Genomic DNA, 27,593 nt, shown 5'->3' with positions numbered 1-27,593 from the left:
GTCACTGAATGGACCCAGCGCAGCCCATTCAGAGTGGCCAGCCTTCTTGACAGATTATGAGAGGCCTCCTTAAACCAGGAAGGGGAGATGCTCACCCACAGACACTTCTGTGTCCAGGCAGAGGGTGTGCCCAGAGGTCCAGGAACCTTGCGAGACGTTCTGTCAGCAATTCTAGAGCTGCAAGGAGCAGACTGCCGCTCTGGGAATGTGTCAGGGAGCAGGTGCCCGGGAAAGTCTCCAGAGGAGACCAACCTATGGACCAGAGGGCTCCCAGGTCCAGGGCTCTGAAAGCCTTAGTGTTCCTGTTCAGAGCTGACTCACGTGTTGAGTATTACCACATGCCAGGCTTCGAGCTGGGTGTTTTACACGCCCTCTCTCCTTGGGACTGAGTCAGGCCAAGTCATGGTCTTCAGAACAACTTTTCTCTCACATCAGCGGCTGCTGTCACTTGACTTCTTTGCGTTGATACCACCAGGAAGATAACTTTTCCGGTGGCGCAAATGACTGTGGGCAGTTACTCTGCTTGAGGAGGGGCCTTCACGGTCTAGTCCTCACTCCCCACTTCAGATTCCTGGGGGGACTTTCACTTGCTGAGGTTTGTTCCTAACCTCTGGGAGAAGAAAGTGGAAACACATCTTTTAAAGGTTCAGAGCTCTGGCTTGTGCTGGTTCAAGCTCATTCAACGTATGTCCAATGGGCAGTGCTGGGAAGATGGGAGACAGGCTGTGCCTGAGTTCTGGTCCTGGTTCTGATATTACCAGTAAAGTGACATTGTATGAGTCACTTAATACCTCTAGGCTCTCTTTCCTCATCTTTAAAAGGAAAGGGTTGGAGCAGTTCTAACATTTGACAGTTCAGTTCAATAATTCCAGCTGTGATAGGCACCAATAATGATCGCTGTAATGGCAGCACCGTTATTCAGCACTTGCCACGTGCTAAGCATTTTACATAAGGGGTCTCATTCTACCATCACAACAACTGTGAGTCGGTACTATTACCTTCATTTTTCAGATGGGCAACTAAAGTTTAAAAAGGTGAAGTTGCCCAACATTATGCATCTAGAAAGTGCAAAGCCGGGACATCCAAATCTATGTCTCGAGTGGGGGTGATGAGGTTGATTTTTCAATGCTTTCCTTCATGATTCACATATAAACACAGGGGCATTTTCTTGTGTTGGAACACAAAAACGAAAACCCCTCCACCCTCCAGGCAGCTAAGCAGAGGCTTACGTGGTCCTGCTTATCATTTTTACCCGTGATGGAAGACACTAGTTTTCTGTGTGGCCTTACCCTGGCAAAAGGCATGATGCCGTTAAGGTCTCTAATAGGCCACCCACCATGGGAAAGGGCGAGGACGGAAGCAAGTCTTCTTTTCACCCGGTTCTGAAGACTAAAGCTACGGCTCCTGCATTGATCAGGCTACGCCGGGAGGTGGGGTAGCTCTTCCCAGTTTATGTGGTGAATGAAAATGAAGCTCAGTCTTTCTCCTTATGCGTGACTTCCCCCCAGCATTAATACCCCTGGAGATCTGGGAAAGGCTATTCAAAGCAGCTGACCTGTCTCGAGCAGAGCAGAAACAGATTACCCCCTCCCCCATGGAACAAAGGTAGCAGAGTGTGTCACCCACGAGCAGGTCACCAGGAGCATTTAGGTGTAGGCCTTGGCATGGCTGGTGTAGACTTGAAAAGGAAAGTGGGCCGAGGAAATAGCCAGTGAGGCTCCATGGTGTGAAGGTGGCCATTCCCAGGGCTACTCAGTGCCCCTGCCACATGCTCCCTCTACCACTTTTCACCTCATCTGCGCAAAGGCCCCAAATAGGCAGGCTTTATATTTATAGCTAAGTAGATAAATTGAAAGGAAAGTATCTTCCATCTCCTCTATTCTCAAATAATCTGTGGTTTAAACAGCTAAGTGCCTTTTCCATTCATAAAGGGAACAGCAGACATGGACTGCTCAGTCCGGGAATTAGAACCAAAGGGAAGTATATTTTTAGTCTGTACTTGTTGACATATATTTTAAATCAAACTCACATTACCCTGAGCCATTCAACACTGAGCGAAGGCCGAACCTGAAATCTTCAGTCCGCCTGCCACAAACTGCGACCGGCTTGAGAGGCCAGACAAGCACTGTCCACAAGGCCACTTTGTAAGTTGAAAGCGCACGGTCTGTGAATCTTCCTGCTAATCCTGCTGCCAAGCCCTTCCCTCTCAAGGGTCTCGCCACGCACTCCTCAAGTACAAGGACAGGCACCCGCCTGGGCAGGAGGGGTTGGATGAGCTGGCTGGCAGGAGACAGGTGGGCCTAGGCATCTCTTGGTGAACCCCAAACCAATGGATTCATTCTCGTCCATTTGACCCTCTGCCCAGCCAGGCCAAGGACCTTCACTTCAAGGCTCCCGAGGTGGCCTCTTATCCACGTGGCCAGGTTCATTGGAGCCAGAAAAAGAATAAAGCCAGGAAGAGCAGAGAGAGTAAATAAAATAAATGGAAAAATCAAGACCTTTTCCTTGGTCCTGCTTACCCGCTAAGAACACCGAGAACCAAGTTAAGTACAAAAAATGACCCTATGATGATTAGTGTAACAAAATAGATCCAGGGCCAGTCCCTTCCTACGGCATCATTGACCTGGAAGAACGGAATGATAATTAGTGCCGCACACCCAGCAGCCGAGCACGGCCAAGCGCCCCGCACCGGCTCCCAGACACCGACTCCAGCCGCGCTGGGACCCGGACCCTCTGGGTGCAAATTGGAGGCCAAACAGCCTGCCCAGCCAATGGGTCAGAGTTTGTGGTTGAAGAAAGCCTTTTTTTTTTTTTTTTCTGATTTTCCTGGGCCTGTTAGGGTCCTGTCCCTGAGGATCCTGGTGTTGGATACAGTGGAACCTGGGACCTTGCTCGGCTGCATTGTAAAGAGGACATAGAAACGGTCAGCTTACCCGCTCAACACACCGAGAACCAGATTTAGAACGAAAAAGGATCCAAAGATGACCAGACTGACAAAATACACCCAGGGTAACTCATAGCCCATAGCGTCCTGCATCTGGAAAGACGAAGGAAAGTTAGGAAAGAGAGAAAGCAGAATCGAGTTAAAGTGAGGAGGCAGGTAGAGAGGGGTGTGAACAGAATCTGGAGGAGACGAATGGGGCTGAACTTGGTTTCGTCTGTGTGGACGAGGATCCACCGTTACTTTTGGGATCATCTATACTCAAAATATGTCCCCGTGACCTTGAACTGGAAGGGACCTTAGTAGGCTCTCCTCAAGAGGAATCTTGTTTGGCTTTCTGTGTTGTTTTATTTGCTGGAACAGAAAAGTTTCCTCAATGTTTTCTATTTACTTTTCTAAGAAGGTGGATCACCTCATTTATCTTCAGCGTGGGATGGTTTTAGCTCAGCTCGGTATTACGTGGCCATAAATCTTCCATTGCGCCTGAGGCACCCTGACCTTGCTGGCGGAAGTTCCTCACCTCTTACTGATAGAGCCAGAGGTCCGGACCTTTCCCAGATGTGTGGGGAAGGAGACCTTCCTAAGGGGCTTGCCACCTGGACCTGAGCCGCGCCCAGACTTTGGAGGCAAAACTCCAGTGCTCCACACGCACTGCAGGCCACAGGCCAGGAAAGGCAGGTGTTTTGGTTTATGTGTTCAGAGAATAATTCCTGCACCTGCAACCACAGCCTGGCTGTACCCAATCCTCAGCCTGGAAACTGGGGCCTGTGACTGACTGGATGACGGAGACACTCTGAGAAGGGGTGCAAGCCCTTAGAGTAGCTGCAGGCAGTGTCTTGCACATGCTAAGTACTCAGTACCTGTTTGCTGAGTGAATCAATGAACTTTATATGTGCTGGAGCTGGCTCCTATGGGCTTTGGAGAGCCACTGTGCATCTCTTCCCAACTCTATGTTCAGTGACTTCATCATGGTAGCTTGAAATTGGCCATGGTGTACAGAAATTGGCAAAAAGTCCTCCCTCTACCTTTTGCCGCTAAGAGCCGGCTATTAAACATTTTCCAGCACAGTGCTGGCTACAGGGTGTCTGTGAAGACGATGGGAAGTATCACACAGGAACTCTATTGTGATTTAGTTCTCGTGTATTTCTTCCTATGCTTTCTGACCAGACTAGATAGGCTTTAGTCTTATCTTCCTAAAATAAACCCCAACTCTGTCCTTATGAAATTAGCTCACAGGAATCCAAAGTCCTAAGTACACAGGCTGCCCGAATGACGCGCATCAGTGGTTCTCAGAGTGGTCCCGTGGATCGGCAGCGTCGGCATCATCTGGGAACTTGTTTAGAAATGCTCACATACGGGCCCCACCCTGAAACCCCAGGGGTGGGCCCAACAACCCATGTTTCACAGGTGGGTCTGAAGCATGCTCAAGTTTGAGAACCACCGATTCACGTTATTGTCTCCATGCTCCCAACTTCAAATAGAACAACACGACAAGTACTGCGATTCGGCACACGCCTCTGCTATTTTGCACAGCAGTGCTCCTCAAGGTGTGGTCCCAGGACCACCAGCATCAGAATCATGTGGGAAACTGTTAACAAAGCAGATTCCTGGGCCCCTCTCCAAGAACTCAGCGAGCCTCATAACTCTGCGTATTAATCACCCAGGTGAGTCTGAAGCATGCTAAAGTTGGCTGGCTATTGCCAGGTGTCACAAATGAGTTACAGGGCTGCTGAGATAGTGCCGCCCTTGGCCCTCGGGGCTTCTCAGGCTCTGAGAAACCTTAGCCACGTACCTACGGATGCTGGACAATTATTACGCTCTCTGTGTGTGGTGAATAAAAAAGCCTGAGAGGCACTGAGAGACCTGCCCTGTCTGCCTAGTTTGAAGTGCGACAGCCCAATATTCCTTCCCAAATCTTTTGATAGTTATCTGGGGTTACCAGACCTTGGTAGAGGAATTTACGAAATGTAGTCGTGGTGCAGACTACAAAAACCACGTCAAGGGCCTGGGGGTTGTTAGTTTGAACTGAGTCCGTGAGGAAGAGAAGAGTCCCCAGCATACGTCCACTTAACTGTGTCATGATTAAACTCAACTCAACGCGCACTCATCGAGCGCTCCTGCAGACCTGCCCTGTTTCTGACAGTGCGCGTCACTCTCTGCAGAATTTACTCATTTCTTATGTGTCGTTTGTCTGTAAGCTCCACGAGGACAGGTATTTTGGTCTGTTTTGTTCACTGGCGTGTCACGAGTGCCTGGAACAGTGCCTTGTACATGGGCAGGACTCAGTAAATGTTTGTTGAGTGAATAAATGAACTTGATATGTGGGGACAGGTAAGTAAAAGGTGACTGTAATACCAGGTTGCAGACACAGCGGTAGGAGTAAACGTGGGTTTCAGAAGCACAAAGGGAAGGGTGGCCATAGGATGCTGGAGAGGTGCAGGCAGGACTAGGTGAACACGGCATCATGGGACCACTGAGGCAACAGGAGTGCAGGGGCTGGGAGGAGGCCAGAGGCCGTGCGACCCTGTGACAGGAATGGGGGTTTCCTAGGAACTTGGCAATTTTTAAAAATAGAGCCTGCAGCTGTAAAGCCATCCTGGCCCTGGGACGGAGGATTTTCCCAGCGGCTGAGTACTAAAATATCCAGCAAACAGCAGCTGTTAGGGGAGGCAGGGCACAGAGGACCGTGAGTGTCAGACCCTGCCCCATCATGGGGCGCCAGGAGCCTCCTCTAACCAGACGGTGATGGTCTGAACCAGGCCGCGGCCGGAAGTCCGGTCAACGTTTTCACCACCGGGAGAACACCAAACCGCACAGGACAATCAGGGAGGACTGGGGAGACGAGGTCAGGGAGAGGAAGGTGCGGGAGCCACAGCCCGCTGGCCAGCCACGGGCTGCGTCATGACGGTGACAACGGCCAAGGATACCAGGGTCTGTATGCCACATTTTATTACAGGAACTGTGATATAACCCTTTGCTATTCTCAGCAGCAGTCATGTTAGAGTCCACGTTTGTTCAACAAGTATTTACTGAGTGCCTACTATGTGTAAGACTTTGTGTTCTGTGCTACAGCGAAAGCAACAGGGTTGAACACAGCCCTGAGATGGGAGAAGACACACATGGGGAGGCTCCTATGGAAGCCTGGGTCACGTGAAGCCTTTGAGTGTCCTTCTAGCTTTTCTTCTCAGGTTAAATTCTGCCAATGAAGTCCCCCCCTCTCCCCTAAATTAGTGCCTCCTCACCCTTTTGGGGCAGTGGGCAGGGCAGGAAGAGCACATGAAAACTAGGGACGCTCAGCAGAGAAAGGGCACACGGAGCACTCTGCATGCAGCCTCACGGTGCACTGACCCCGTGTCATGACCGGCCTGCTCATTCTGTGCTAGCCCAGGAAAGCGCTTTCCCAAGTGTGGCGAGTGGATCAAGAGCGGCAGCTGCGGTCTGCGCTGAGCGAGGTCCCTGCTCCACCCTGGGTCACAGATCTCCCCTCCCTCAGGACAGCTCCAGGAGGCGGTGGCATGCTTGCCACAGTTCACCCTCACGGAACTGCCTCTGCAGTCTGGCAGATGGTGAGTGGGAGGGAGGGCTAGGTGATACTTAACCAACCTCCCTGAAATCTCTCCTGACTAGTTCCTCATACCCCCTAAATTTTATGAACATTTAACCTCACAAAAAACATAGTCCTCCAGGCCACACATCTCTGATGAGTCAATAACCCCATGAGCCTCCAAGATTTCCTTGGGCCCTTGTTTGGGTGTCCTTTCCTCTGTGCCACACCAAGGTGAGTGACTTCCAGCATCATTTAGGACCTCAAATGAATGGAGCTATAGACCTCATGACCTATAGCTATCCCATAGATATCCTCATGGTAACCCCCATGACCCATTGATAACCTCCTGACCCATAGACATCTCATGAATAGCCAGAGCCGTGTCCAGGAGACTCATGGTCTCTCCCCTCTCCCTTGTTTTCCTATGTTTCTGCTTTGCTCGCTTCCTTGGCGGTGGGCTAGCTCTTTCAGAGGTTCAATGTGGGGAATCGCAGGTGGGGGGTGGGTAGGAAGTAGGAGGGCATATGAGATTAACGAGCTTCCAGTGGGGTCCTAAGAGCCCCATCGCTCCCTGGGTGAGCAAGGCTCAGCAGCCCCCAGAGGGGGATTTTCTGGTCTGTCTGGCTGTGGCCTGAGAGGCAAGCACCCCTTTTGTTTTCTTTCTCACTTTCTCCTCTTTATTCTAGGCCACCTACTTTTGGGGGCAGACTGGGTAGAGAGCATACAATGCTGGGTGGCTCTGAAGTAGGACAGTGCCTGGAGTGACGAGATTGATGTCTTAAATCAGCTGGAATGGAGCTATTAAGAAGAGAAAGAATAAATAAAGTCATATTTTAAAAAAATGACCCAGATTGCTGACTCCCTTATTTAGAGGTGAAAAAAGGATAAGTCTTCTCAAACTATTCAAGCTAGATGTTTCTTAGGCCTATAATAAAGGAAGCTTTGTGACTTTCCTAAGGAAGGCACATAGAGAGGCATCTTGATGTCCACCATCTGCAGCCATCGGGCCTCTAGGCCCTGGAACTAACCTGATGACCCCAGTCTTTGCAGAAACACATACCTTCCTATTCCTGGAATCTGTGGACAGAGCAAAGGGAATATTGAATGAAAAATACAGAAGACCCTTCTGAAACTGATGTCTAATTCCTTGAGGGGAGCCCCAACCTTAACTCTCCAAATCCAACATACATTTTTCCCCAAAAAGGAGAAATAGGAGCAACAGCACTCCCTGGCCCCTATTCCCTCAAGGCTACTCTCGATCCTAGCTGATTTCCGCGACTTTTCAAGCTGTGGCACTTCCTCCTGGAAGGTTTGTAGCATAGGCACTGTGGATCTAAAAAGACTATACGGTTTCAACAGATGCCAAGAGAGGCTGTCCGGAACGCCAAGCGAGGCAGGAGGCATAAACCCAGGAAAGTCACAGCACTTTACACAGTGTTATCAGAGGACAGGGTTCGCCGCTGCCATGAATGCCAGTGCCCAGGGCAATGGCTCGATAAATCTGTGATTGCTCAAGACCTTTGTCACCTTGCTTGCTGGGACATGGGGTGGTCCACCCATAGGTCACAGAGGGAGCAGCAAGTCAGAGAGCAGGTTTCACCTGACTGCTCTCCACCCCTGTGCCTGCTTAGTTGTGCATGGGAGTGCCTCAGGGCACAAGTAAAGGTCTGTGTCGGGGAAGACACTAACAGGCTCCTAACACGAAGGCAAGTCAATAAAATTAACTCCTTCATCTGTTTTTAAAAAATCCCTGAACTCAGACGGGATCATGCACTGGCGTCCTGGGGGAGGTTAGGAGCTGTGGAGAGTGGAGTGGTGGCCCCACTATGAACACCTGTGTAGGGGACAGCGGGCTCACAGCCAAAGGAAGACACACTTGTTTGTCCTGAGCAGCCACCGGGCGTGGGGTCCACCACGGGCAGGTGGCCTTTCAGACGCCTTGGACGACAACACTTTGGGGCAGCCAAGCTATTTCTTGGGTCTGCTGAGAGAATCTAAAACACAGTTCTCTCCAATCCCAAACTGTTAGAAAGCTTGCTTTCCCCAGGGTGGGGGCGGGGGGCGCCTTCTCTCTTGCTCCTCAAGGCCAGTGGAGCCCCAGCTCCTCCTGCGGTGCTCTGTGCGTGTGGAGCTCTCCTCCTCTCACTGAGCCCTGCCCTGATGCTGAGTCGTGTTTCTGCGTGTCCCCTCTCTCTTCAGTTAGCTCCTAGACTCCTTGAGGGCAGGCCACCTGCTCTCCATCCCCCACCCCAGGCCCTACTCAGTCCTGGGAACATGGTAACCGCCAAATAAATGTTTGTTAAGCTGAATTATGGAATAATAAGAACTCATCTAATATCAGAGAAATGAATAATACCTAATAAGTAAACGAATAATAGCTTTGAGAGATGCTATTCTTAATATGTTTATAAACCACTAGTTTACTGTTTAGATAACAGGTTCTCTGTTTAAAGCAGCACAGACACAAGGTGGCTAACACTCTAACTGAGGCAGATTAAAAGTTAAGAACCACATGGTCCTGCAGAGGACCTCCCACTTCCTCTGCACTGATGCCTGTGAAACAGCCCAGGAGGTGGCTTCTGGGTCACTTGAGGATTTTTCTCAGCTCTTCACCTAGAATGACTACTAGGTCATCAGTAGAATTCAGCTCCACCATTTCTGCTTTCTTGATGCTTTCAGAGACTCATTTGGTATATTCTGTAGTGAAAAGAGTCAGCTTTTTGAAGAAAAGATGGAGTGGGGAAAAATAGGGCAAAACCTTAATTCAACCTGCTTGGATGCAAAAGATCTTTGTCACAATCAAGCACTATTTCAGCAGCACCACGACCAGCAATGAAGGACTATCTTGTGTGGGTGGGTGCGCGCGCGCGTGTGTGTGTGTGTGTGTGTGTGTACAAGTTTAGTAGAAATATCTTCCCAGCATGTCCAGACATGTAAGTAGGGTGACAAGACAGAGTATGTTGCTGACAACTGACTTATAAAAGGTTAAACATTAGACTTTTGTTCCCAAAGTCTTCTGCTGAACCAAAACTAATCCAGATACTGCAGGATACACTATTTGTAATTCTGAAAATCTTTTTTATGTGATTTCTCATTAAGTGTTCTTTTTAATCTTATTTTTAAGCTGAGTTTCTATTTTTTTAAATCAGTAGAAGAACCGATCATGGAGAAACTAACTGCGGGGCAATGGGTGGTGTCAGGAAGGAGACCCCAATATGTTGGTGGTAGGGTGGGAAGAGGTGTGAGTCCAGGACAGCAGAGACCAGAGTGATTTTACTGTGCCGCATAGGAGGCAGCATTCTCGGGGGCCCTCGGTCAGAAGGGCACTGGGTGAGCAGAGGTCAACAGAACCCTCTGATGAAGAACTATCCAGGCATCTAGATTCCTACAGAGCTTGAAACATGTATTTTTGCATGGTGCCTACTCCAACTGCTGCCTCCCGTTCCCACCATTCTCACATGCAGCCTTCTCTGGGTGTTCAAACTGTGGTTCTGTGCCATGTCGTTCTGCTTCCCATGAGCATGGGGCTATCTCAAGTGCTGGGCATAAAGTCAGCACTGAACAGATAGTTAATTGATTGATGTTGTGATCTGGCTACAATGTGAAAGGGATAACGCTCAGAGTTTCAAACTGATGCTAGTTCTCAAACCATGCCTAAGAATCCTACAGATCATCTTGATTTAGCAGTCTCTTATATCTTCAAGAAGGCACATGCCACAGCCATACGAGACAAGTAGTCTTAAATTATAGGCAGCAGGCTAGAGATGTTTGGTTAAAAAAAAACCTGAAAGGAGAAATAGAAACCAATGGTAATGACACACAACATTGGTTCTTTCCTCTCTTGGTGCTTCACTGCTTCTAAAGGAAGCCAACACTTTTTAGTTGATCACTTCTCCCTGTTTTTTAAGAGGCATGGACATTCTGATAGTAAATGGAGAGACATGGCTTAAGAAGCCATTTCCCAAGGAAACCACACCTCAAACTTGAGTTCTGGCTTAGTTTCCAAATCCCCAGTGTCTTCACCCCTTACCTTGTCATCTGCAGACTTGAACAGGGCATTGGACAAAAGCAAATTGTTCAGCTAGTTGAGGTCTCAACCCAATGTATGGCCAATGGCTTTAATGGCTGAGGAAATGTTCAAGTATTACTTGACCAAGTTTGACTTGTCTTTTAGCCCACTAACTCTACAAAATAACAATAATAGGATGAAATAATGGATGTCAGGGAAAAAGAGAAATAGACTTGATGTCATCCACGGTAGGAGGCAGGTGTCTACCATTTGTTACTGGGGACCTCCCTAGTCCCTTCTATCCAGGTGATATCTAGTGATTGAATCAAGTATTTCTTTAGCACTTTAATGATTGATTCTCTCCCCAGGAACATCTAACTAGCTATTTGGTAGTTCAGAATGAACCCAGCTCTTGGGTTTCCATTCATTGCTATACTTGAATATCTTGGTCGTTCCTTCCCATGTCCATTAGACTTGCCCCTTGGACTTGAAGGGAAACCCATTCTTCTGAGTGGAAGATCCCACTTCCTTAATTTCCATGGACACTCTCTCCTAGACTGGTTCAAATCCAGTGGCATTCAAGCAGTACCATGGAGATTCATTAGGTTAGACTTCTAGGTGTTTTCAAACTCCAGTTTGGACATCATAATCTCCTGGGGAGCTTTTTTAAAATGCAGATACTGGGGCCTAACTTTGGAACTTATAATTCAATGACTTGGAGGAAAGTCTGGGCATCTTCATAGTTAGAAAGCTTCATGTTTTATGCTAATACACATTGAGATTTGAGAGTCTGTGGGTTTAGAGATAGAGGCCTAGAGGCAAGGAGGAAGAATGCTGAAGGGGGAAGAAAAAAGAGGGAGAGGGAGGAAGAACGAAGAAAGGAAGAATGGCCATAGGAAGAATGGCCATAGAAAGCATGGCCACAGAACGGTCAAAGCAATTAGAGAAATTGTTTGGAAGCAGGAGCATTGGGCTGGGAGGTGCTTGCATCATGAATACCATCATGGATACCCAAGTAGGAGGCTCTGTTTCAGCCTTAAGGGTGTGTGTGTGTGTGTGTGTGAGTGCATGCACACACACACACACACACACACACACACACAACATGGCCATTTCAGAAAGGTGCTGGGACAGTCAGAGAGAGGCAGGTCCCACGAGCCTGGACTGTTCCTTCACCTCTGACACTTACTTTTCCATTCCCAGCCCGAGCTCTATCACACACACGCCAGGGGAGAAAGCACAACACAGCTGCCGAAAATTGGTAGTTGCAGTTGTGTGCTTCTTCTCATTCCCCACTCCGGCTGTCATTGTGGCAGTATTTCTTTGGGTCACATCTGGCTGGTGGGTTATCAATGACTTGTGGTGGTGGAGAGGGAGGGAATGATGAAGGAGGATCACAAATATACATCAGGGCCCTCAGCAAGGTAAATTATACCAATTCCCCCCACCCCCATACCCACCCACCCACTGCCACCCTGTGCTCAATTTGCTGCCACGGAAGGCATTTCCATGGCAACTTAAGGCATGGGTTTGAAGCTCATGAGATCAGGCTCCAAAGCAGTTGGACAGAGGCACGTGTTTTATGGCCCATAGGCAGAAACTGCCCCTTTGCTGCAGGATGTTTCTGTCCTTGGTTAGTCAGAGGGATCCATCCAAGGCAGATGGACCAGTTAGGGCCACTTGGGAATTTGATCAGCTTTGTTAAACGAAATAAATTTGTCTGAGTATAATAAGTTCAATTCAGGCAAGTTTCAAGCAGTCATTTGCAAAGAGGTACAAATGTCATAGCAACACTGGGTTTCAGTATGTTGACTCTAAGGGAAAAACCAGGAAAAGGGGGTCTTTGAATCAGTAGGACATGGTGCTTATAAAAAACTTAGAAGATACATGGGACCAGCCCCGTGGTGTAGTGGTTAAGTTCTGCACACTCCACCTTGGCAGCCTGGGTTTGGAGGTTCAGATCCCAGGTGTGGACCTACACCACTCATCTGACATGCTGTGGCGGCAACCCATATACAAATAGAGGAAGATTGGCACAGATGTTAGCTCAGGGCCAATCTTCCTTAACAAGAAGAACAAAAAAACAAGCCAAAAAAACTTAGAAGCTATAATACCCTGTATCACATCTCTGTGCTGTTACAAAACTCTTCTGATTCAGGAAGAAGTCAACACCTCTTTTGGCGTTAGTTCCTATCTGGCAGCTCTGCTCGGTGGGAAGGCATTCACTTCCCTTTCACTCTTCCCTGCTTTAGTGTGTAGACACTATTCCCTAAGCAGGCTCTTAGATTGTTTTCAGGATGGCCAAACAAATTTGACTATCTGCAAAACTCTGGGTGAGATGGTATTTTCACTACTGGCAACAAGCGTTTTTCGCCCAAATGCTGGAGAACAACACTGGATTCTGGCAAGTCATCTCTGATGCTGAAGTAGGAGATACTATAAAGAATCATATTTCCTAGAGTTTTTACAAATAATGGACTCGACTCTGCCAAAATGGAGACAGCTCAAATATGGTGTATGTCTTTGCCTATGGGATAGGCTGTATAAAAATCTGGCACTTCAATGGCTCAAAGATTGGCAAAATAGCGTTGGCTGCTGGATAACAGAAGGGGCACCTTTAAAGTAAAAGAAGATTTACTGTCGAGTGGTTGACAGTTGAGAGGAGGTATTTCTAAATACACATCACATAACCAGCAGAGTGTTCTGTCAGCAGTGAAAATGATGGTAATGTATTTGTCTGATGGACTGTTCAAAATATGATGAGGTAAGATTAACATGAGAAATAAAAATGTAATAGCATGCCATAATGCTACAAAATTCAATAAAAATGGGGGGGTTTTTAGTAGACCAGGCCTGACTTTTCTCTTTAACCCTAAAAGTTAATAACTGTGCCCTCTAGCTCTCTTTTGGGGACAGAGGCAAGACAAGGACACGAACAGAAGGAACCCTATGCTGGGAAGAGGGGTCGAATAGAATCTTGTGTCAGGTTTGGCCAGCTCATTCACAGAGCATCTGTGGTGTGCTAGTGTTTCTCACAACGGTAGGACAAGCTGAAAGACGACATTTCTCTTAGGTTGGTGGGTAGAAAGGGAGACCCATTAGGGTGAACATTTCATGCTTTGTTTCTCAGGCAAGACCTGGAATAAATCAGACACTCACAACCATTCTATTAAGGTGTGTACGGGACCACAAAATCACGGGGAAGATGGAAAAGGGAGATGTCGAGCAAAGGTTCGCAGCCTTCTGGACTCCCTGCCTCTGCCCATCTCAAGTTACGTACCCAGTACAGCACGTCTGTCCAGCCCTCCATGGTGATGCACTGGAACACTGTCAACATGGCGAAGGCAAAATTGTCAAAGTTGGTGATGCCATGCTTGGGCCCGTCCCACCCGGGCTTGCACACAGTGCCGTTCTGGCACTGCCGCCCGTGGCCTGTCTCCAAAGCGCAAGGAGAAGGATCATCTTCTGCTGGAACATCTCAAATGGCCAGGGAAAAAGAGAAGGAGGCAGTGAGGAGGGAGAGGGATGGGCAGAGAAAGAAGAAGAGAGAAGTTAGAGAGAAAAGTGGTAGGATGAGGCTGATGGTACAGGCAAAACAGCCATAGCAATGACAATGCAGACCCAGTTTTCATCAGTTTCCCCAGATATGAATTAAACAACATAAGATACTAGGTATTCATTTTAGGCTGCCATCGATTTAGAAGGTCAGTATTTTCAACTAATTGCAAGACTGTATTTTAACCTCAGTAATTGATTTCAAAGACAGTAGGGCTAGTGCTGTAACATGTCAGCATCATAGTTAAATGACAAACCAGAAAATAATGATGATGTAACCACTTTGAGTGGCAAACATTCTGGAAAATGATAGGAAGTCTGCATCTTCTTCTTTTGGTGGTAAAGTATCTATAGACACTTTCATTGGAATACCAAAGTTTAGAGTGAGGGCAATACTGATTGGAAAGATTCTTTCATATAGTTAGGCAACAGATCCCCTCCAGTAATACTCTCTGGCTTTATATAGATTTACTACATATTACCAGTGATGCAAGTCACTTTATGGTGGAAGCCTTATTTGGACGAAGGACAAAAATTCTGACTGTAGCAGAAAAGTATCAACTACACACTCTTCATACAACCCCTCAGTACAAACACTACTGGCTATATTTTAGGCATGCCATGTGGAACCTGGTGGCACTGCCCTTTGCTCTCCAGCACTAATATCTTTCGGAAGATAAGAATCATCTTCTGCCCTCTAATCAGGACAGAGCAGCAGTGGGTGACAGGGAGCGGACTCCCTGGGTATGGACAGGGCTTTTTCAGGAAACAGTATAACATATCTACTGTGGCCACAGACAATGCCTGGGCTAATTCCACATGCCAGGAATAGCTACCAGACAATTAATGAGTTAAGATGTGATTTATATTTTTGGTGTGGAAATCAGTGGTAAACTGAAGTAAGAGTTGGCTGATGTAAGACTTTCCATTATGGTAAAATACTGAGACGGTCTTGGCCCCAGCTGTGGAAGATAAAAGTGTGGAATTCTCAGAAGTTTGTGAAATTAAGGACAGTGTCTCATGCTTGTAGAAAGTAACAGTAATAAATAGACTAGACTCCAGTTCTAACAAATGACTGCCTCTAACAACAGTGAAAATATGCCCCCAGAGGAAGACTTGCTTGCAGCTCTTCATTTGGAGACAACAGGTCACCCCGGATCTTTCCTTGTTTCACATGCACCAAAACCACCACAAGTGTCTAGTACCTCTGTGTTGAAGCCTATTGGTTGGTTGGCTGCTCTCAGTTTGTGGCTTCAAACTGTTCACTCCCAAGAGGAAGACAGAAAGAGAAATATTAATCCTTAACTAAGAGAGAATTCTTAGGAGAATGGAGTTGAGCAGTATGGTTGAAAATATATGCTGGATTCTGTCTTCTTGGCTTTTTTTCCTTTTCTCTCTCTCTCTTTTTAACAGCTTTATTGAAATATGATTTACATGCTCTCCAATCCATCATGTAAATGTACAGCTCAATTATTCTTAGTAAATTTACATAGTTGTGCAGTCATCGCCACAATCCACATTGAAACACTTCCACCGCCCACAAATTCCCGTAAGCCTGTTTGCATCAGTCCCATTCCTATCCCCAGCTCTAGCAACATGATCTGCTTTCCGTCCCTGTAGCTTCTCCTTCCTACAAATTCCATATAAATGGCATCATATAATACGTGGCTTTTTGTGTCCCTCTTCTTTCATCTGGTATGACGTTTTTGAGGTTCACCTGTGCTGCTGCACATATCAGTACAGTCTGTTCCATTTTATTCCCGAGCAGTACATTTCATTGCATGTTGATAACCTTCACCAGCTGATGAACATCTGGAGTGTTTCCAGGTTTGGGCTACTGTGAATGGTGTTGCCTCCCGCTTCTTCTTGGCTTGGTGCTTCAGGCTATGCGAGTCCTCGGGTGACGACTGAGGTGATCACTGGCCCCTGAACCGTGTTAGGGGACAACAGTGTTGTACCACTCAGGGTCTGGGTCCAGGAGGGATCCATTCATACAGTTGAACTCTAGCCACAAGTTTTTGTGACTTCTGAAATTTTGAAATCTTTGGAGATTTGGATGTGAGTTTGAACAATGGGAGGCTATAAAAGAAGGGAAACTAAAAAGTGAATCTCAAACCTCAAGAATACATAAAAAAGTGGATAACAAGCGCCTAAAAAATTGAGAGTTGATAGACTGGAAAAGCAAGAGCCAAACAGATCGTAAATTCTGTTGGGTTGTTGCCCATTCTAGTGACTGCTTTCTGGAGTAATGTGCTCAGTCACTGTGATAAAAGTGCCAGAATGATATGGAAGACGGGACAAAAAGAGAAGGTGAAAACATAAAGGGGAAACGTGCATTCGTTCTCTGCTGCTTTCCTTTTTAGTGCAATAAGGATGCTGTTTTTCTGGCACTGTGGCTGCTTATCTGACAGCTTTCCCTACATTCCCAATCCTGACATGGGCAGAAATAAGGAAAAGGTAAAGGCTGCCAAAGTGACTTCTGAGTGTCCTTAAGGAAGAAAACACATTTTGGGGTCTTACAAATACATATGCTGAAAAGAAAACGCATCAAGGGAACGCAATCTCATGAATAAAAGAGGAAGGGACGGGATTCAGGAAGCTCATCTAATGGCTCAAGTGCCGCTCTGCTGTTTTAAATCTGTCTTGAACGACAACAAAAAGGATTTGAGAACAATTAAGAAGCAATGATGATCTGGTAAAAATAGGCATCTATAAAAAGCACTAGAGGGAACACTTGAAACATGTGAACACACACAAGTCAGCAGGTCCTGGCGACATGCACGCGAGAGTGAGGGAAACGAGCTTGCACATGAAAATGTGTTGGTTTTCTTCTGCAGAGTCACGAAGTCCCAGGGAGGGAAGTGGGAACATGAGGTGGGAGAGAGAAACAAGACAGAAGTGAAGAGAGGTAGAGTCATTCTGAAAAGTCCAAATTAAGTTTGCAGTAAAATAACAGAGGCAAAGATGAGGAGAGATTTTAGAAATGCAGTTAATACCAACAAGAACATAATATCTCTGGGGAGTGCCAGTTAGGGGCTCCAAGGAGAAATCACCAAAGACAAAATCAATTCCCTTCTTAGGATCCAACTTCAAGGAGTGAATAGACTGAAAGTGATTTCATTTCTAGGTTTTAGCCAACCAATTCTTTGCCAGACTCAGGGGTAATTATTGTGCTTGGGAGAGCGATTCAGAGTGACCTGGCTCAGAGCGCCATCAAACAGATGGGACGACCAGAAACAAAAGGTACTGGCATATGGTGACGACCTGCACAGGAAAGAGGAAGGCGCCTTGCAGATGCCGCAGGGGCTGGGGAACCGTGCCTTTTCTGAGAAGGCCCCTCCGGGGACTGGAAGGGCAGCCCAGAGGCAGAGGAATGGTTCACCTGGCCAGCCTCAGAGCTCTCTTTATGGATTTTATAGGAAATGTGGCTCAAAATCCATTGCATTCTAAAATCTATAAGCACATAAAATGCACACTCTGAGAAATCATCTCAAAGTGTTAAAAGAGGAATTTGATGTAAATTCCACTAAAAAATTATAACAAGGGCTCACTGGCACTTTTGTATAATCTAAACTTACAGGAAAACATGGTAATTCAATCCAAAGTCTGAAATTAAAAAAAAAAATCACCCATTCCAAAGGTGGCACAATTCTCCAAAACCTGTGGGGATTAGTTTCAAAGACTGCAGATTTTTGACCTTTTACTCTGTGGCTGCACTGAGGATGTCCAGAGTCCTGGACACTTTTCCTCCTCATCAGTGTCACCACTGTGTGGGTGGAAGAGGCTCTGATGACAGCAGTATTGTGTTCTGTTGGGAGCAATGGAGTGGGTCCCGGGATTGTCATCAGATAGCAGGTTCAGGAAGGAGGAGATAAGTGAGCTCCCGATTGCCGAGTGTTGAGAGGAAAGGCTTCTGCAGCCAAGTGTCCTCGGCCCCTCTTCCCAGCAGGGAGTCAGCTCCACACAGACGGTGCGGTCACCTTCCCGGGGAAGCTGGCAGTGCTCCTCTCTCTGGAACACTTCTCTTGGTGTCTGTCCTCTCACAGCCTGGTTCTCCAGGCTGATGGTCGTGTCCATGATGGGAGCCAGCTTCTCTTCTGAACTTGGGGGGTATGGTAAAACCCTCCACATAAATAATCCGATGTGTCTTCTGGTAGGAAGCAGGCGATGTCTCAGGTACTGTTCCTGGTCCTATTTACCATCGTAGATGGACAAAAATATAGTTCTAAATTGGCCACTCCAATTGGTGAGGCCAGTTCTGGTCCTTTTGTTAAGAGCAAGGAGGCTACTAAACTCTCACAGGCCTCAGGTGGCCTTTTCACTGGAGCATCCAGCTGCAGCACAGAGGAGAACTTCCCATCCTCTGTCTCCTTGTTTATCATGCCCACCATTTTCTTGCCATTTGAGGCCACTGGAGGCCTGACAACAAAGCCCAGTGAGTTCCAACCAACGTTCAGGGCTGCTTGCTGGCACAGGCCCTTCGAAGATCCTGCCACCAGTTGAAAACACACTTCTGCTGTTTCCCCATAGGATGATAGAAATCATGCGCAGTTTTGGGAGCAGTTCTCTTTAGCCCAGTGGTGTACAGACATTCGGTTGCTGGGCAAGGTTGTATCTTTGGCTGTATGGTGGCATTTTACCATTTCATTCTCCCTCATCTGGTATGCCGCTGGCGGGAGCCGCACGATTGCCCACTGCTGACTTGATGGGGTCTTTGACACTCAACATCCCTGTGACTGCCTGAGGAATTTGGGTCAAATGGGTCATTGATCATTGCAACACAACAGTCCAGCAGCTCTTCAACAGGTCTTAGAACGAGTTCTAACAAAACCACATAATTAACATAAATTTATCGGTTCGGGGCTAGCTGTAAATTGAAGTGAACAAAAGGGAGGATTTGAATTAAAGGGGAAAATATTATTCATTGCATTATTTGGTATTTCTTTAAGCAAGGCTGGGAATCTCAGAATTTTAGCTAACGGCAAGACCTTTTGGCTTCAATTTTAAAGAACTTCTATATTTTTTAACACGATAAGTTATTTTATATAATTATGACCCAAGTAATTTGGAAATTCTCTCTAGAGTGAAAAAACAGTCTCCTCTTAAACAGAGTCTCTATCAAAAAAGTAAAAAACAATAGTGTGAGTCTGTGACTATAGGTTTATAGTTTGTTTTTGACTGTGGCCATGTGGCAGTGACCTAAAACCTTGCAAATACCCAGTCAATCCATCCAGTCAAAACAGATCATACAGACCAGGTAATCTATTCTGGTTTCTGAACATAAATAATCCATTTCACTCCTTGTTGTACAGATGCTTTCCCTCCTCACCCTGTAAAGCAAGAGGGGTCAATTTAATTTAATGCCTGGGCTGAATGGGAATGCGAAGCAGTAGATAGCGATGGAGAGAAATGAAGTGCCCTTTAATGCATCAGCCAGATGCTCCCCTTTCTCCACCAAGATGCCAAAAACTAAGATGAAAGATGTTGTTTGAAAAAAAAAATCCACATAAATTTAACATTGCTAACCCATTTGGGGGGGCGGTATTTTTTCAACAAGTTTTTGTGTTAAACTATTTTATATATTTGTTTAAAAGCCTTGTCAATTTCTGTTTAAATGTTTTTTTAACGGTCAAGCTGAGATTTGAGTAGCTTAAGACAGTAGTTTGTAGCACATCCCACAAGCCAAAACTCTAGTCCTACTCAGGGTGGTGCTTAATGAGCCAGTATTGCTTGTTAAATACACTGATTCAGGGAAGGAATTTGGAGAGAGAAGTCTTGGAAAGGAAGGGACAGCTAAAGTCATGAGGTCGACTTAAATCTGGAGGAAGAGAAGTTTTGCTGCTGGAGGGGGATGACTCCATGCCCATGCCCTCCCCCACCCTGGGATGGGGGCCCTGAGGTCCTGCCTACAGATAGAGACACAGAAAATATCAAGAACAGAAGAGCCAGGATGGCCTCAAAGGGTGACAAGAACCCAGGGTTGTGACGAGAGAGCCCAAAGGCTGAGGGCTGAGCCTTTTCTGAAAGGGCTTCTGATGACAAGCCACACTGAAGGACGGATGCAGCAGACAGACACACAGTCACCAGCTTAGTTCTGACTTTTAAAATATCGAGGTTGGTGAAGTGATGTTTCTCGAATTGCACACCTCATTTAAACAGGGTTTAGTAGTGCTGGACGAGGCTTGCATTTAGCTGTTTTAACTGAGATCTATTTTAGTAAAAACAAAAATTAGAACCAAGAGAAACAGAATACCAATCTCTGCCTCTCGCTCAATCATGGTATGAGGACACGGGTGCTGGAGTGGAAGGGGCCTCCCCAGCACTGCTGGTCATGCGGCGGCAGCACACCAGCCGAATGGAAAGCAGCAAGGAGAGCGTGGAGGCTCTTGCGAGCCGGCCACTCAGCGTCCTCCCTTACCTGCAATGCCCTCCTGGTTGTAGCAGGTCTTGTGCATCTTTCCCATGAAGAGCTCCAGACCGATGATAGCATAGATGATGATGACAAACAGCACTAGCAGAGCAATGTGCAGCAGGGGGACCATGGCCTTGATAATGGAATTCAGAACCACCTGGAGACCTACAGTGACAAAATCATAGACAGTAAGCACAGTGAGAACACCAGCTTCCACTAATTGACCAGGTGCTATCTTGGATGCCATACTGACACGATTTCATGCAATCTTCTTAGCAACTCTACAAGTGATGTTTCTCAAGCCCCATTTCTTTTCTTTTTTTGCTTGAGGAGGATTGTCGCTGAGCTAACATCTGCACCAATCTTCCCCTACTTTGTATGTGGGTCACCACCACAGCATGGCTTGATGAGTGGTGTGTGGGTCCGTGCCTGGGATCTGAAACTGCAAACCCCAGGCCACCAAAGCAGAGCATACAAACTTAACCACTACGCCACTGTGCTGGTCCCTCAAGCCTCATTTTTTTAGATGAGGAAACTGAGGCTCAAGGTCAACAGACAGTGAGTGACAGAGTGAGGCTATAAATTCAGGTTGGCTTGACTCCAAATCTCTCTTGGAGGCACATCCAAACAAAAGGACTGGCAGATGCTGTACTTCCAAGGGGGAAGAACACGTTGTTTCATCCAGAACTATCCAATTTTCTAATATCCCATTTTAGACACAACCTCGCATCTGTTTATCCTAGAGCAGTGTCTCAGTACTCACTTTGACTAGAGACGGCCCTGCTAGGACTTAATTATTGCTCAAGGTGGGGTTACTCGAGCCTTATGGTTGACCCATCTGCTATAAACATGGATCACCTTGGTTGTTAGGTATCTGGGACAGTGGGACTTCCTTTGCTGAAACTGACTCACACCTCCAGGATACATCGGCACCTTTTCTGGATTATGTGAGTGGACCTCTCTTCCTACAGACATCTGACCAGGCCATTTCACCTCAGGGCCCAAATCTGAAGAATATTATAGCCTTCCATTCAAAAATCCCATTGAAGGGAATTCATGTTTAATGGGTATGGAATTTTAGTTTGGGAAGATGAAAAAATTCTAGAGATGGATAGTGGTGATGCTTGCACAATCTGAATGTACTTAGTGCCACTGAACTGTACATTTAAAAATGGTTAAATGGTCAATTTTGTTGGTATATATGACCACAATGAAATTTTTTTTTAAAGTACCTGGACTTCTTCAGGAAAAAAAAAAGAGTAAATGAAAAATCCTATTTAGCAATGGGTCTTGTCAGTGCACCCCTAAGGTCTGTAGGCTTGTAGGGTTGTCTTATGGGGAGAAGGATCCCTTTACTTATAAGCTCAACCATAAATAACACCTCAAGAATGCTACTCATGTAAGGGGATGTTGCAAGTTTTCATTTGCAAATGGCAGAGAGGTGTTACCAGCAAGTCACCCCCAGATTACCCCCAGTCCCACGAAAGCTTTTGTCAACAGCAAACGCAGTGTCTTTACATCCTCGGAGAAAAGCAGGGGAAAGGGCAGGTCTTCCTTCCTTAAGTCTAGGCCAGTCGTACAGAGAATCTTCTCGCAGGCCACCTTTGACACACAAGATAGGATACCCCCACCCCCCGAGTCACATCACACAGGCCACCTTTAGTGTCTCTGACTTGCCCGCCCAGCCGCAGACATCTTCCCACTTCTCTGTGTATTGCGAGTTTCTCTTGTTTTCACCCACCACCCTCTGCACTGGGTGAACAACGGCTGGCCCACCCTCTCCCCAGACCCCAAGGCAGTCACCGGTGCTGTGATCTGGTGGAGTGGTTTTCTCAAGGCTAATTAGAAGAATTCTTCCCAGCTATTAAGCCAAGATGGGGAAAGGAAAAAAAAAAGAGAGAAAAGCTAGAATAGTTCTACCTGTGAATTAATGAGAGTACTTTGCAGCCTCCTATTAGAACAAGATGTTTTCAGATCCAAATGATTCCATTAATTAGCAAGTTGTATACACATTAGCGATAAAGTATGCGAAGGCACAGAGAAAGTTGAAAAACTGAGCTGCAAAGCAATTTTCCGAGGCCTCTGCTGGGGGGAGAGCCTCTAAGCGCTACTCACAGAAGGGGGAGGGGGACCCCCACATTCAGGGACCCAGGCCACCAGGGGCTTCAGTATCAGGCCTTCAGGGACATGGCCTCAGACGGCAAGAAAATGGCGGCAGAGCCAGGATGGGAAACTCTCCTCCGTGCCACAGCCAGAGCGTCTGCTCTCAGGATGAAGCCCAAGCCCCTGCTCTGCCCTACAAGCCCAGGGAGGGTCCAGCCTCGGCCGCCTCTCCGCCCGCTGCCAGCCCGTGCCCTCACTCTCTGGACTCCTGGTCAAACAGCTTTTCTTTTAGACTCAAATATGCCATACTCCTCTCACCACAGGGCCACCATGCATGCTATTCCCTGGGCCTGGAACGCTTCCATAATTCCCCACTACTTCTCTTATCCTTGGGCTCTCAGCCCAAGCGTCTCTCTTGCGGATCCCTCCCCAAACTCCTAGACCAGAGAAGTTTCCTTTCTTATATGGCTTCTTGGAATCATTTCCTTTCCTTTGAGCACGAGTCTCAGTTTGGAATTACATGTTCATTACGTGGTTTTTGAACATGTGTATCTGTCTCTCACATTGGGCTGAGTTTTGTGAAGAGAGGGACCGTCTGTTCTTTTCACCATTTTATCGCTGAGGCCTTGCCTGGTGCTCGGCGTGGCAGCGCTCAGTGTTTCTTGGAGGCGTGACGATGCTCACAGTCTGAGTAAACGCTGCTCTTTCGGGAGCTCTGGCGGCCTTGCTGCCCTGTGTCTGGCCCAGAGGCGAGCATGCAAACAGATGCGTGAGTTTCAGGGGCCTGCGGGCTCCGGCTGAGAAGGCTGGGTGGGCCGCGGGGAGGCCAAAGGGAGTCACAGTAGCCTGTGGGCTTCATCTCAGCCGTGGGGACGACATCAGAATTCCTAAATAAGGCTCTGTTCCCATCCTTCTCTCGGGTAGTCCGCACCATGGACCTGAGCATCAAGACCAAAAAACTGATTCTCTGACGCCAACCAGTCACCAAGTCCTGCCAGTTTGATTTTGAAGTATTTCAGAGAAGTATAAATTATTTTTACTATATAAATAGTACATACTAGTTATAGAGAAAATGGAAAACACTTATTATAGAGAAATTAGAAAACAAGGAGCAAAAAGAAGAAAGAAATCATCCATCATTCCACCACTCAGGATAACCACTGTTGTTAGCCTTTTGGTATATATTTTGGACATTTTGGTCCATGACTCATTTTCCTCTCCTCTGTCCCCTCATGTTTGTCATTCAGTTAATGGTCTCCCCACATTCAGTTTTGCTCAATCTTCATGCTGCAGTTAGAATGCTCTCACCAAAGTGCAAATGGGAACATGTCGCTTCCCTGAGGGAAGTCCCCCAGCGACCCCGTCACCTGTAGGTAAGACTGCTTGCTTCTGTCCACCATTGACCGCATCTGACTCCAGGCGACACCTTACATGCCAGCAGTCCACAGGCTGCCAGAACTGCTCTGGCTTGTGCCTCCCTGTCTCAGCACATGCTGCCCCCTGACCAGGATGCCATTCCCTGCCTAACCCTGGGGACTCCTGGAGTCTCCCACTCCTCTCACGTGTGTACCTCAGCACACGGCAGCGACTCACCGCACACGGAGCGAAAGCACATTCGTAAGCACAGGCTGCCTTCATAAGACAGAAACCACCACGACGAGGGAGCTGGAAACCATGCCATTCGATGAGCTTCAGAAGAAACTGAAGGTGTATTGTCAAGGAAAGATAAGACTGCGGATGGGAAAGGTGCAGCCAGCTGGCAATGAGTTTCACATGATTTAAACTGCTATTGTGAGAAAGAGGAGTTCGATATATTCTGTATAACCATGGGGATGAAGCCAGGATCAACTAGAAAGTATCCAGGAAAGACTTGGGTGCAACATGAATAAAAACTGTCCAAGAAACAGACCCACGTGGAAGGGTGGGGGGTGCTTTAAGAGAGAACAGGTTCCCATGCTCAGAGATCTTCAAGCATTGCCTGAAGAAGCTCTTGCAAGAGGTGCCTTGGTGGGGATCCAGCCATTGGGTGAAGCATTGCCCTGGCACACCAAGGCCCCCAGACCCTCATTACCATGTTCTGAAACTTACCATGTGTCAGGTGCAGCTCTGAACACTCTACTTGGATTATTCCATTTCCTCATGGCAGTGACCCTATGAAGTAGGTACTATTACTAACCATATTTTACAGACGAGAAAAGAGAGTCCGAGAGAGGTTAAACAGCCTGCCCATAGTTACACAGCTGGCGACTGGCAGCATGGGGTTCAGTGCAAGGTGGCCTGGCTCCAGAGCCTGCAGGCTTCACCATGATGCTAAATGCCTCCCCGTGCCCCGTAGACAGTGGCTCTCAGCCTCCCTGATCTGTGTCTATAAAGCAGTAACACATGCTTACAACAGCTGCAGGGCAGGTGGGGAGCCTAGTGCCGGCTTCCAGGAGAGCCAAGGTGTTTCCAAGGCCAGTGCAGGAAAGGCTTCTAGTTTCTGCCTGCTTTCCTCACAGCTAGCCTGGGACAGCAGAAGCCAAGCTGGGGTGTGAAAGAAAGTGGCCAGGATTGCTTTTGTCCAGTCCGTCATACAGAATGTGGCTCTCAAGGCCTAGATGCTCAACAGCATCTTATAATTGGCTCACAGCTGTCCCAGAAACAGCTTCTCCAGCTCAAGTTCTAATTGGGGAAACTCAGCAACATTTCTCCACCCAAGTGTTCTCCTCAGATAGGCCATGCTTGTTGCTTATAAGCAATTGCTAGTGCCTTCTTCAGTCTGGCTGATCATGTTGGTGGGAGCAAATGGGCCCCAGAGAAGCCTGGTGAACAACTGCTGTAAAACACACTGTGAACACAAGATCATCACAGGCCCACGCGCATGATGAGTCTATTTCCCTAGCCCTAAACCAGGATATAAGATCTGACAAAACACACTTGTACTTATGGGGACAAAAGGATAGAATATTTGATACGAGAACCATACTGGAAAATTTGGAAAACAGGGTTCCACACAGGGATTAAACATATAGCCTAGAAATCCAGTCTCTGCTAATTCGCAGTTCATGTCAGGTGACCCTCCTCTTGGTGGGCAGAAAAACTCCCAAGGTGCCTGGCTGCCAGAACTTTCAGGGAGATGGCGCTTTGGAAGTAGCATCATTAGATGATGGGAGTAGGAAACGGATGGAGATTGAGGGTAGCCGGCATATGGGGATCTTCCTTTTCTCTCTTTTACGTTTCTGAAAGGCCATGGACAAATGCCTGCATTCCTTTTGGGGCTCAACTTGAAAATTCCAGGTTAGAAAAGACTTAGAGGATCTGAGTATATAAGTCATCCTGTTTTCCCCAAAAATATCAAAAGAAGCCGTCAATTATGGAGAGAAAAACCCGGCATCTTTCTTTAAGATAGTGTTGAGAATAGGCTGAAAATTCCCAGGTTGACTACAGTTGGTGCTTCCTCACCCATGACGGATGGTCCACCATGATGGACGCGCAGCTAAGGCCACATCACACACTCTTGTGTTTTATAAAAGAGCATCTCAGCGAGCCCTGCTTTGGTGATGAATTGCTCTGCTCAGGGCCTCAGGGGTAATGTCAGCAAGGAGTGTGAAAATGACTTTATGAGCAAGAGCCTGAGAAAAAGGAAAATGAAAACTTACTGAGGCTGAAAGGTAACGTGCAGAAGTGCCGTCTGATCCAGAGCCAGGCTGAAAGGCTCTGTTCTACTCATGTAAACTTCACTGCTATCCTCCCCTCTTTTGAATTCAGCTTTTAAGTCATTCTGGTGTAAAATAGGAGGGAGAAATAGAGAAATAATTGAAGACCCCTAAATTGCAGATCTTTGCTAATGTTAGTTTGATTTCATTGTTCCGATTCCATATTGACTTACAGCTTTTTTGTTGCTGGCTAGGAGCATACATTTCATGTTCCCAGCTACAGTGTTCAGACTCCATGGTTCCAGCCTACCATTTGGAAAGCAATAAAAATGATCAAAGAGGCCTGATCACAGAATCCACAAGGAGGCAATGCTGAGAATCTCTGAACTGGAAGGGAAGCTTGGGTTTAACGTGCTGGTGGTGGATGCAGGTTTCTCACAGAGGGCCTCAAAGTCTGTCAGAGCAGGAAGAGGGCTTGGGATCACCTAACTCAATGCCTTAGTTTTCACTTATTCCAAGGGCATTCATCGAGCTATGTTCCATGGGCCATCTGCTGTGCTAGGGATGGGGATACGGTGGTGAATAAGAAGCCCAGAGGCCTTGCCCTCCTAGAGCTTGTAATGGAAGCCAAGCATTAATCAAATAATCACACAATCGATATATAATTACAAACTCTATTAAGAGCTTTAAAGGAACAGAACAGGGTATCATGAGGGTCCTCCTTTAGCATAGAGGGTGGAAGAAGGCTTCCTCAGGAAGTGATGCTTCAGCTGAAGGCTGAGCGATGAAGATGAAGAGGACCTGGCCAGGTGAGCGAGCAGGTAGATGAGTCCAGGCAGAGGGGTCTGTAAGTTCCAGGTGAGGAACGTTGCCCGGATGGCTGAGGAGAGACCCATGGGTCTCCCATCTGTCAGCCTCAAGCTTTTCCCTTGGCTTTGTTCTGCCTCTTAAAAGAAATTACTGGAAGGAGATTTGAGAAACCAGTTGACTGCTTCTGTTTGAAGTGTGAGGAAGCAGAAGTCACTTCTGCTTTCAGAGAAACAATTCAGGGAGCACATGAGAAAGGCTCTTCTGACAACTTCATTTGTAAGATGGAGGAAATAATCCCCATCTCACACCACAGGGGGAGCAGAGGAGGGCAGGAAATTGGGCCAAGAGTCCACTACTTCTCTGCTGGCTCTTTTGGGGGCCATGTTCACCACCAAGCTCTTAGCTGACTCCATCCAACTGAAGGGAGAGTTGTGGCATCGCATAAGATGCCACCAACACAGAAGCCTAGATGGAAAGAGATGTCTGGCCAACCTCAAACCCAGAAAAAATTCTTCTAAGATGGGGCAGATCCCATTCCTGATGCAGTCAGTGCTTGACAGTGGAGTTACCAGTGGCTTTGT

The 27,593-nt window shown here is 47.1% G+C and overlaps 1 protein-coding gene across 19 annotated transcripts in view; it reads right to left on the bottom strand.

Annotated features, from left to right (window-relative positions):
- Positions 1 to 27,593, bottom strand: part of CACNA1C (calcium voltage-gated channel subunit alpha1 C) — a 596,360-nt gene that overhangs the window by 174,372 nt on the left and 394,395 nt on the right. For 12 of the 19 annotated variants that reach the window (XM_046654484.1, XM_046654414.1, XM_046654446.1 and 9 more), the window contains exons 6-8: positions 20,471 to 20,629; positions 13,778 to 13,974; positions 2,520 to 2,623 (exon numbers count right to left, since the gene is read on the bottom strand). In XM_046654484.1, coding sequence (XP_046510440.1) covers positions 2,520 to 2,623; positions 13,778 to 13,974; positions 20,471 to 20,629 — 460 coding nt within the window. Of the gene's footprint in view, positions 1 to 2,519; positions 2,624 to 2,933; positions 3,038 to 13,777; positions 13,975 to 20,470; positions 20,630 to 27,593 lie in introns of all 19 variants that reach the window. The other 7 variants (XM_046654423.1, XM_046654475.1, XM_046654460.1 and 4 more) reach the window with 2 other exon arrangements.

The sequence above is a fragment of the Equus quagga genome, chromosome 1 (genome assembly GCF_021613505.1).
Source record: "Equus quagga isolate Etosha38 chromosome 1, UCLA_HA_Equagga_1.0, whole genome shotgun sequence".
NCBI lineage: Eukaryota > Metazoa > Chordata > Mammalia > Perissodactyla > Equidae > Equus > Equus quagga.
Note: the sequence above shows the minus strand (reverse complement) of the source record. Positions and strands in the feature narration are given on the sequence as shown.